Here is a 12,218-nt window from a genome sequence, read left to right as displayed (position 1 = left end):
GGGCATCACTTCCTGTTGATTTGATCCCTGACAGGGTGCATCCACACATGAGCTGCAAGTTGACGCTAGTGTCGCAAGCCCTTGTTCCAGTTCCGGCCATTTCTGGCCCTTACTCAATGAAGACCGGAACCCGGTTATGCTTTTCAGTCGGTCCTTCCGGTTTTTCCTATAACATTGGAGTGGATGGGACTTCCGACTTCCGAGCGTCAACTTGCAGCTCATGTGTGGATGCACCCCTACCTGATCAAATTGACAGGAAATGATGCCCACAACGCCCTAGGAAACTTGTGGATAGAAAAACTGTACAGATTTGCGTGATGTTTGGACATAATCTGTAGGAGTATTGTAAAAAAATGTGTGGCAGAGGTTCTGAATTGGCATCCAGGGAGTGTGTACAGTGTGCACAGTTTCGCTGTGATCAAGCCAACAGCGCCGGAGATTAGCTGTTCGCAGACGGACGGACGGACACACAATCACACACTGACGGACGGACAGACGGGGTGCAAAACATATTCTCGGCCATGCCTTTAGGCCTGGCACAGACAATAATGCAGTTATTATTCTGTAATACAAAATGCATTTTAACTATTACTGAAAAAATGTGTCTGCTGTAACAAAAAACTAAACAAAAAAAGGCAACAAGAAGTCATATAAGGAATGAGGATTAGGTGTGAGGGGGTGTCATTCGACAGCCTGAGTCTAGGACGCTTGTGAGCAATAAACAGGGTCATACGAAAGGGAGGGACAAGACGTCCAATGTTAACAGATCTGTTAACAGAAGTGTGTGCGAGGAAGGGTGTCGGGGTGGATCATGCTCTAGGTAAGGGTTGCCATGCCCTTGGTTGCCTTGTAAATCGCCAGTGATTTTAATTGAAAGCGGGGGAGCAACCGGAAGCCACTGAAGGGAACGTGTGGGAGGTTGAAGACCTCATTCTGGCATTCTGAATCAGCTGAAGGGGTTTAAGTGAGCATGCCGGCATATGAGGGAGCTGTAATTGTTAAACCTGGAGATGACTGATGCTTGGATAAGTCGCTGGGCATTTGTGTATTTGTGTATTTATTCGGATCCCCATTAGCTGTGCCCTAAAGCACAGCTAGTCTTCCTGGGGTCCACATATAAAAACATTACATACATTTAAAACATACATTTAAAAAGACAAAACATAAAGAAAAAAATACATTAAACTTCAGAACACATACTGTATAAGACTAATTAAAAAGCATTAAAAACAATCTAGAACATCCTACAAAAAAAAAAATCTCTTTACTAGCTTTTTGAAACGTGATTTCTGTGTCACTTTGGTCATTAACAGTGGTAAAGAGTTCCATGTTTCAATTTTTCTGTATTCTACTGTGCGTTTTAAATAATTTGTGTTTGGCAAGTGAAAACCGGCCTTGTGTTGCCTGTCTGGTGGCATATGTATATGACTCTAAATTGTGTTTCAGCTGACTGTACCGAAATGATGGGGTTTTGGATTGTAAAACCTTCCATGTTGAGAGTAGCAGTGCAGCAGTCATTTTGTCTTGAACCTTTAGCCATTCTAAATGGAAGTGCATGGTGTTGAGGTTAGTTCTGAAAGGACATTGTAGAGCAAGCCATACTGCCTTGTTCTGCACTAATTGGAGTTTGCTTATGTCTTTCTTTGTGGCATTCGAACATATTATTTGGCAGTAATCAAGCTGTGAAAGAACAAGTGTGTTTAGTACCAGTTTAATTAGATCAGGTGTAAAATATGCTCTGCAACGCCTTACCACTGCTAATGACCTGCCCATTTTCTTAACAACAGAATCTATATGTTGTGACCAAGACAGCTTGTTGTCAAGGGTGATGCCCAGGAGCTTAGTTTCCTTTAATTGCTGAATGGGTATTTTATTTATGAATAGTTTGAGCTCTGGCTCAAACTCCTTTTGGTGAGGAAGGGTCTGATCTTCCCGATGTTGTACTGTGCAAACCTACAGGATTGAGTGATTGCTGCAATGTGTGCCGTGAAGGACAGCTGACTGTCCAGGACCACTACCAGGTTCTTGGCAGTTGGAACAACAACTAGGGTGTTGGAAATATCCTGCAGAAACGTAAGGTGGTGGGGCAGACATCCGCTGTGAGATGTCAGGCATCCAGCAATGCACTGTTCAGCCCATGTGGCAGACAGGAGCAAAACAGTTGTGTAATCAGCATAACAGTAATAGCGGACATGGCACAGCCAAGGGATCTAGTGTAGAGGGAGAAGAGGAGGGGGCCATGTACAGACCCCTGGAGGACCCCAGTCAAGAGGGGATTATATGCGTTTTGGCACGCAGGCCTTCGTCAGTGTTAGTGTTTACATACAGGCGGAAGTGACATATTTTAGTTAGGTAATTAAAAAACTACACAGCTGTGTCTCATTATTAAATCTATAATAATACAAAACTTTAACTCATTAAGTGTTATATAACACAATAAACCACAATACCAGATTAATTCATAGAAAACTATTTAACACCAACTCTTCATTTAAACCTTTTGGGAATTCAGTATTCAGGAAGTGGATCCAAGATCTCTCTCTTTGCAAAAGTAATCAGTCTCTGTCCCCTCCTCTCTTTGAAGGATTAACAGATTATATACCTTGAAACCTCATAGTGCAAATGTCATGTCCAATACTGATGAAATGTCTGGCTATAGGGGAGTTCGCTGGTGAGTTAGTGTGAAAATGGGAGAAAGAGCTTCTGATATCATCCACCTTCTTATCAAAGTAGGTAGGTGATCAAAGCTTCCGCAGAGAGAGAGGGAGGGAGGTAACACAAACAACTTTGTAGAAGTAACTTTTATGTATCAAGTACTAGTGTGTTATGATTCAAAAGAAGCATTGTAGAGCTATTAAGAATTATTATTTCTTAGACATTGTCTCTTTTATGAGAATTGTCCTTGTTTGTCTTTCCTTCCTCCTTCACTCATTCCTCAATGCCTTCCTTCCTCCCTCTCTCACTCACACCTTCCTCCCTCCTTCCTGCCATCATTCCTCCCTCCATTCCTTCCTTTCTTCCTTGTCACCTTCCTTCATTGTCTCCTTCTTCCCTTCCTTTACTTCCTCCATCATTCATTTCTTCTTTGATCCCTCACAACTTCCATCCTCCCTTCTTCCTACCATCCTTCCTTCCCGCCCTCCATTCCTCGTCCTTATTTTTTCCTACCTCCCTGTATTCTCTTCATTGTCCTCCCTCTCCTTTCCTTCCCAGTAAATCCCAGTCCCTGACCAATGCCTTCAATGCCATCAGCGAATCCCCTTTCTTCCGTGGGAGCTCAGTCTCGGCGGCTGACGGCCAAGAAGAGGCCAAAGTCGAAACCATCCGAAACCTACGAAAGTCCTTTGCCAGCCTCTTCTCCGACTAGGCACAGCCCAGCTGTAGTCATCTCCACCCACCCAGCCCTCCGATTGATTGGCCGGTGGTGACTTGATTGACATTTAATGTGAACCAGCCCGAGATTAAACTTTGTGTGTTAATTGTACTGTATTCCCTCTGTCACAGTCCCTCCCCTCCACCCCAGCTTCTCTCAGTGGGTAAGTATCAGTGAGGCCTGATGAGTATGATGTAGTACAGTATGACGAGCATGATATAGTACAGTATAATGAGTAACATGATAGTACAGAATGGTGCACAGAGAATGAGTCCATGCTGGAGAAATGGACTGAAGGAGTTACGTCATTGGAATAGAAGAGAATAGAACTATAAAATAGAACTTTATTTTTTTCCTTCTAGATGACTAGAAAGATTAGACAATTCTAATATAATAAGAATACAGATATTATCATATATTCTATAGTTAGTATATCATCATAACATATCTTTAGAAAGGAAAATAAGCCAAATTGTACTGCCAGAAAAATAAAATACCCAGAGACACTTAAAATAAAATAAAAGATGACTTTTGTCAGTGACATAACTCTTTCATTCTATGGTTGGATTTATAAAGACATTTTAAAGAATATAATATTTAATACTATGAGAGCCAGAACTGCCCAGATTTTGCTCGGTACATGTTAAACATTAACATGCCTAAATCCAACCTTTATGTCTCTGGTCTTCAGCTACTGACTACTGCGCTCAGCGCAGAGCCATATTGTAGCCCCCCTTTTGTCCGAAAGCCTTGCAGTTTGTTGCCGTGTGAGTGAGGTGGATATATGTAGTATGTTCATCTGTGTTCAATTGTTATGCATGGCTCCTCCAAGTGGCTCAGTGTGATGTCTGGAGCAGAAAGGAGTTCTATCAATGTTGAGTTACCCTACGTTGCCTCTCTCTCTCTCTCTCTCTCTCTCTCTCTCTCTCTCTCTCTCTCTTTCACACTCTCTCTCTCTCTGTCTCTCAGTAGATGTTGTAGCCTTATTGTGAAGCTGTTGTTTTTAAATTCACAGCTACCGGTATATGTTTTAGCTGTGCAGACCAGGGTCAGGTGCTGTTTGAAATACTTTCAATTACTTTGAGTGTTTGTTTAAGTCCACTCCGAGAGCAAGACTGGGTGGATTTGTTTGCTGCATTTTGGGGGACAATTGGATTTGTTCCGATGTGCCAGGCAACATTTAATCAATTCCGATTAAGTAACTGAATCCTTTTCAAATAGTGACTGGACCCGTGTGTTTGTAGCTGTGACTGGTGATTCTTGTTTCACCTCTGTGTAGCTCTATCAGCAGTAGTGTGGTTTATTGATTATCCTCATTAAAAGACATTGAGACAGTGGTGCAATAACACCTCGACTTGACTGTTGAGCGCTGTCACTCATATTATATATATATAATAAATAGTATCATCCATACAGTACCTCTATATGCTCCCTTATAAGTACCTTACTCTTACTTCCTCCATTAGGGATCCTGTTAAATAGCTGTGTTTCAGGTTGCCTTTGGTGCAGTCAAAAGCTGGATAGCATATTTATATATGAAGTTGGTTGTTTTTTGACACAAATACTTGCCCAGGTGTTATTGTATTACATGCAGGAATTATTGTAATACTTAGTAAGACTGTAAACTTTGGCAACCTGGAACACACTAAATACATTGGCTGGTCAGTGGTCACTCTTCAACTAAGTTGTTGCCTTTCAGGTCTATATGTGTAAAAGAATCAGTGTCTCTAGCACTTATTGTAACAGGACCGTATATCAACCTGCCAGCTTATCCATCACCAATAAGATGTTATAAGTAACTTACAACATATTGTATTGTATTTGTATGTATGTGTGTGTCATCTCAGGAGTTTATTTTTTGTAATAATATGGATTGATTGATTTATTTTTTTGAAGCTCCATAATTATGGTAATATATATTGTTCAGTTTGTATTGTGTTTTTAATTGTAACGCAATACTGCTTTGCATGACGCGGTGAGTGACAATGTTTTTTCTGTACAGATAGAAGTCAATAAAGTTGTGGTTCCATCATTCCACTAATTCAACAGTGAGTTCCATTGTGTGGGTTGGTGCTTTATTGCTTTTGTACATTTAAGTTCCTATTGTCTAAATATAGTTAAATACTGTGAATCCTTAAACTAACAAATGTTAAACTACTTTTATTGTCGACCCACTGACACTCATAGGTGAGAATAGGATGCTATAATACTTGTTGTCAGAAGGTGGCAGTGTACAACAAAGCATTGCATAGTAGTACTACTAAGACCTCTTGGCCATTGTGTGTGTGTGTGTGTGTGTGTGTGTGTGTGTGTGTGTGTGTGTGTGTGTGTGTGTGTGTGTGTGTGTGTGTGTGTGTGTGTGTGTGTGTGTGTGTGTGTGTGTGTGTGTGTGTGTGTGTGTGTGTGTGTGTGTGTGTGTGCGTGCGCGGACGTACGCTATTTCCTTTCCCTATGGCCTAGTCTAGAGCATTACAACACCTTTAATTTAAATTAACTACATAATTTTACTTACATGGATAATGTGTCAGTGGGGTATTATTCAAAGCTCAATATGTAAATTATGTGGAAAAGAAACGTCTTCAGCACCTGATGAAGAGTTGTTAATACATTTATAAAGAGTACATATTTATTTTTCCAGTCATGCTGGATGTGCAAATGGCGTGGCCAAAAGTTGCCTCATTTTGGAGAGCAAAAGTGGATTGGAAGAAGATATGATTCTTGTTTTCATTTAGGCTTATTTTAGATACTACTTATAATAATAGTCATGTAATAAGTCATGTAGAATGTAACCCATGCACGGTCTCTGGCTAATACTATTATAATTCGGGACAAATATCAAATTTTTAAGGCTGATAATATTAAAGAGTAGAATAGTTTTATTTTATTTGTATGTCATAATAGTAGTAAAACCTCAAAAGAGAACAGTTGTTTGTGGTGGTGAGGCTGGGTGAGACTAAACAGTCAACAGATATATATGGCTTTAACTGTCGTAGATGTCTGGCAGGAACCAGCTAACTCCATTTTGACGCTTTTGCATTTTGTTCCATGAATCAGGGCCATTGAACACCCTTTACGTCTGTGTGTTGGTAAAACAAAATATTGAACCAATGAAAAGCATTAAAAAGAGCTTCTTGACAAAACCAACTAACTCCATTGGATCCTCAAATTTTCTGCTAAACCAGCGAAGGAGCGACTTAGCCAGGGAGTTAGCTGGTTTGGCTGACTCCAGGCTCCACCCCCTTTTGACCTTCAACCTCATTGTGCGCTTGGAGGTCCATTCAGCTGTTCTTATCAATGACGAACAAAACCTCCTAACTCCACTTTTTTTCATTTCCTGAAAAATGAACATTTTGGAGTTAGCTGGTTCCAGCCAGACACCAGAGACATGCAAGACTCGACTGTATTATGATTTGACCTACTATATGTTTTGTTTTGTTTATAAAATAACAGCTGTTTTCCATTGTAACTCTGGACATAATATTTTAAGGACTAAAGGTTGGGGATGGGGTAAGCAGGAGTGACTAACCAGCAAGGATGACTGTTTACAACATTCAGGGAATCAAATCTTTTTGGCTGTAATGCAGATGGCTGAGCCTAACAGGAAAAGAACTCGATCGATGTGTTGAGCGAATCTGATGAAGCTTTGAGCCAAATGCCCTATCCACTCCTCTGTGTGCAAAACGAAGACCTACTGCCTTATTTATACTTGGTTGCACATTGTGTCATGTATCGAAAAATAGCCGATCTACAGCTGATCTGCAGCTACAGCTTTTGTGGTGCATGGCATTGGCATAAGTACAAAAGTTTCCGAGCCGTGGCCGTGTGATGTACAAGTACACCCCCTGGCCATGACGCTAGTATGTCGCATGGACCTACTCCAATCCAACACTTGAGTGTTGAGTGTCAGAGAGGCATTGGGTACCATTTTTATAGTCTTTGATGTAACTCAGCCAGGGATTAGCCGCAACCTCCCAGTCTTTGGGGCGGAAAATCTAACCACAAGGTCGACATTGGCGTGCATCTAAACATATTAGGCTTATGCATCTCTGCATGTCACTGTGTACAAGAACTTCCTTATGTGAAAAGTGTACATCCTATCACCACCACCACCAAGACTTATAATCATGACTTGGCACACACACGCAGCTGAACTTCACTCTTGCTCTACCTGTGTCTCTCAGAGCTATTCGGAGAGAACACACAGAAAAACAGAAACGCACAAATACACTGACCACACACACACACACACACACACACACACACACACACACACACACACACACACACACACACACACACACACACACACACACACACACACACACACTGTACACAATCAGAGTGTACGTGGAAATGGTGACAGTGGGAAAAAAGGGGGATTTGCTGTGTTCTTGGAACAGAGTGGAGTCCAGCCAGCCAGGGGAAGGCTGTGGGAACTTCACTAGGCAGGCTCCGCTGTGACTGGGGGCCCTGGGCCCTCGCCGCTCATAAGGGTCCCGGCGTGGGCGGCTGATGCACCGAAGCAAGCGGAACTCGCCAAACTTTGTTTGACTTGGTGATCATCCCAACCTGCTGGACTCTGACACATACATTCCATAATATATGTATACTGTACACAGGAGGCTAATCGTAAGGAGATGATAAGTGTGGAGCTGAGTGGGAGCGGAAGAATTATTTGTGAAAATTACACTTGAGTGTTCATTTGACTCAAGCAATAATTCTTCATACGACGAATAGTGAAAATAGTTGACCTACAAGTAGACAACTGGGAGCTTTTAGATGTTCTATTTTTGCTATTTATATAGACAATTTTAAACCCCTTTGGACCATTTTCGCTAACGACATGTACAAGATAGGGATGCCAGGTTTAAAGTGTTAAGTCAAGTTAAATTCAATCTCAGTTAAGTTAAGTTAAGTCACTCATTATTAGACATTTTATTAATTTAATAATTTGAATTGGTCATTTCATATTCATTTCATATACTCAGATACACAGCATACCCACCACAGCCACGTGCATTTTACATGCAGTGAAGAGGAACCCTCAGTATGATGCCCCTCCCTATGGATCATTTGGGGATAAGTGCCTTGCTCAAGTCGATGGGCAAGCATACAGCTGGAACACAATACAGTCTCCTGATGGTGCCAGGGATCTGGTTAGTAACAAAAAATATTATGAAACACATCTGTGTAAATGTTGATTATGAAATGAGGGAGCTTATTTTTGTTTTTGTTTTTTTGGGGACCATTTTCCCCCTGATTACAGGTTTACATCATCAATTTAAGGTGCCAATAAGTTATACTTGCTATGCATCCCATTTATATATAATTATATATAATAATATATTATAATATAATTATAAGAACTCATAAATACTCATAATGCTTTATAACGGTAATCACAATACATTATAATGATAACGATCTCATATCATAAAACTTCATAATTAGGCCTACCGGTCACAGACTTTTTGTTTGGCCAGGATCATAGTTTTGTTATAATTCCCATATTAATTTATAATAATAATTGTATAATGCATGATAATGACTGTTATAATGCATTATAGTGTGATTATAAGTCACTCTAAGTGGTCATTGGGTGCTGTAAAGTAAAACAAATAGCATTACATTTATGAAAAAATTCTGACTACACAGGAATGTCATTACTTTACTTATGGTGACTTATAATCACACTAATGCAATATAACATTAATGTATTACAACGATGGCAATTATCATACACTATGGTCCAGCAATTATGAAATATTATTATACTTGAACTAATAAGTAATTATAAAATGCGTTATGTTATGATTATGATTATTGTTATGAAGCATTATGATTATTTATGAGTTGTATAGGCCAACTATAATTAAACAGTGTTATAAGCAGATTATTATGCCTTATAAGTATATTTATAGTGCATTATAGACATGGGATGCATAGCAAGTGTCACCAACCTGGCCTAACTGGTTCATCCTATAGCAACAGAGACTTTGACAGATAAAATATCTATTAAAGAGTGAATCCACTGATGAATATGACAGTTTTCGTTTTTTGGAATTGGAAGGAAAAACAAAGCAATATTCTCCTCTGGAGCATCGTGTTGATGAGGACATCTTGTCCACGTCTAGTTGTATTATTGTAACTTTACTGAACAACAAGAGTGTAGCTTACAGTAAACCGCTCGCCTATAGACCAGTCAACTCTATCACTGGAAGTTCCAGCCATATAAAACATAAACTGGCAAAGGAGTCCATTTTAAAATAATTACTGTGTCATGCGTGTGTTGTAAGATACAGCACAATTTTGTGATGAACGTTTTAGGATGCCAGACCCCTGATCTGTCCGCCCAAACTAATACCACTGAGAATTCTCATCTCAACTGTGTAAACACTGAGAAGTTATTGCATGTTTGTATTTGTTACTGCAAAACTCTCAAGGGCATCATTTAGTTCAGTACAAAGAGCTTATGCGTAGTGTTCTGGTATGTATACGTCTAAATGTGTGTGTGTGTGTGTGTGTGTGTGTGTGTGTGTGTGTGTGTGTGTGTGTGTGTGTGTGTGTGTGTGTGTGTGTGTGTGTGTGTGTGTGTGTGTCTGTGCGTGCGTGCGTGCGTGCGTGCGTGCGTGCGTGCGTGCGTGCGTGCGTGCGTGCGTGCGTGCGTGCGTGCGTGCGTGCGTGCGTGCGTGCGTGCGTGCGTGCGTGCGTTTATTTATTTATTTATTTAACAGGGACAATGCACATTGATCAACATGTCAGTTATTCACGTCCATGTAAATGAGCCAGAGTTAGCCAGAGTTGGCTAATTTTCATCTGTAGTCCCTGAGCAGGCTGTTAAAAAAAGTGGTATAGTTATCCATACAAAAAGAGACATCGTCAACAATACAAAACAAGTAGACATAGTACAGAAGACAAAACAAATACAGTAAAATATGAGAAGACAGTGATTAATGGAGCCGAAATTTACTCATGATTACAAATTTGGTTAGCTTTAAGCCATCTTTTAAGGTTGAATTTGAAAGTTAGATAGTTGGTGGTCTCTCTTACTTCGGTAGGAAGACTGTTCTAGTGATGGGAGGCTCTAACAGAGAAGACTGTTTTACCAAACACACTCTGTCTGAATGGTACCTCACAGTCTCCTCTGGTAGCTGCCCTTGTTGTTCTGTCACCACTTGCTCTTCGCTCTATGAACTGTTTTAGTGGTGGAGGTGCAAGCCCATTTAAAACCTTATAAATGAGACAAGCATCTGCAAAATGTTTAAAGCCATCAAAATTAAATAAATTATACTTTTGAACTATACAGCAATGGTGGTAACGGTTGGGTTTTTGATCAAGTGTTTTTAATGTCTGTTTGTAAAGTGATTCTATGGGTTTGAGAGTTGTTAGATTTGTCTGTGACCAGGTTGTGAAGCAGTATGTGATGTGTGAGAAAATCATAGCATGCATGAAGAGTTTGGCTGCGTCTGTTGTTAGATATGGTCTTATGTGCCTGAAATTAGACAGATTGAATTTGATTGTGTTGGCTACATTTTTAATATGTTTTTTAAATGTCAAGTTTGAGTCTAGTGTGATTCCAAGATATTTAAATTCAGATACTACCTTAATAATGTTTCCATTGACGATAATGTCAGGATAAACATTGTCTGTGGAGTTGCGTGAACAAAAACATACAAACAGTTTTGTTTGTATTCAGGTGTAAACATGAGTTCCTCAACCAATCAGATACATGGACCATGGCTGCAGTTAGTTTTTCTGCTGCTAGTTGTTTGTTTTCAGCATGTATATAGAGAACTGTGTCATCAGCATACATTTGTATGGAGACAGATGGACAGACAGAAGGCAGATCATTAATATACAAACTGAACAAGATAGGGCCCAGTATTGATCCCTGAGGAACTCCAATGTTGCTGTTAAGATATGTTGACTGTTTGTTACCAATACGAACCCTTTGCTTCCTATTTGTTAAATATGAATCAAACCATCTGACTGCCTCAGTAGAAAAGTTAAAGAAAGAGAGTTTTGACAAGAGTACCGGATGGTCTACAGTGTCAAAAGCATGCGTGCGTGTGCGTGTGCGTGTTTGCGCGCGCGTGTGTGTGTGTGTGTGGGTCTGTCTGTCTGTCTGTCTGTGTGTAAGTAAGTGTGGAAATATAAGTAAAGTGTGCCAACTGTCTAGTCTGCGCGTGCGTGTGTGTGTGTGTGTGTGTGTGTGTGTGTGTGTGTGTGTGTGTGTGTGTGTGTGTGTGTGTGTGTGGGTCTGTCTGTCTGTCTGTCTGTGTGTAAGTAAGTGTGGAAATATAAGTAAAGTGTGCCAACTGTCTAGTCTCCATCATGGTATACCAATTCATAACGGATAAAAGGCTCTATAGACCTGTGGGTTGACCTATGTTAACTATAGCCTAGTTCAGTGGCTTTCAGAAAGCTCAGGTGTGCCAAGATTTGCTCAGAAGAAAATATATTTCAATGTAGGTCAAAGGAAATTATTCATTTTAATTATTGTTTGTGGTTAAACCAAAGTAGATCACATATTCCCCAAAGAAATGCATGTTTCTTGCCTTTTCCAGCTATCACTGCATTATGATTGTTTAAATTGACTACAGCAGGCGCACAAAGGATTTGAGTGCGGCTTACCAAAGTAATTCCTGATGATACAACAGCTCTAGAACTACCAGCCTAAAACGACCTTCACTTTACTTTAGTTTCACTGCTCTATTGAGCACATGGGATTCTTACCAGCAGTGATTGCTGTGATTTTCCAATATTTCACATTTTTGTCCTACTGTTTTGCGCATCACTATCATCATTCCAGTGCCAGTTCTTTCTGAAATTTTAAAGATGCAGA

The 12,218-nt window shown here is 40.2% G+C and overlaps 1 protein-coding gene across 1 annotated transcript in view; it reads left to right on the top strand.

Moving 5' to 3' along the window:
- Positions 1–3,367, top strand: part of syn2b (synapsin IIb) — a gene marked incomplete at both ends in the record, with an annotated part of 105,188 nt that extends 101,821 nt beyond the window's left edge. The window contains one exon of the mRNA XM_080421365.1: positions 3,214–3,367. Within this exon, the coding sequence (XP_080277491.1) occupies positions 3,214–3,367 (154 nt within the window). The remainder of the gene's footprint in view (positions 1–3,213) is intronic.
- Positions 3,368–12,218: the final 8,851 nt, after the last annotated feature.

This window comes from Gymnoscopelus braueri, assembly GCF_963280865.1.
Source record: "Gymnoscopelus braueri genome assembly, chromosome: 3".
Classification (NCBI taxonomy): domain Eukaryota; kingdom Metazoa; phylum Chordata; class Actinopteri; order Myctophiformes; family Myctophidae; genus Gymnoscopelus; species Gymnoscopelus braueri.
Note: the sequence above shows the minus strand (reverse complement) of the source record. Positions and strands in the feature narration are given on the sequence as shown.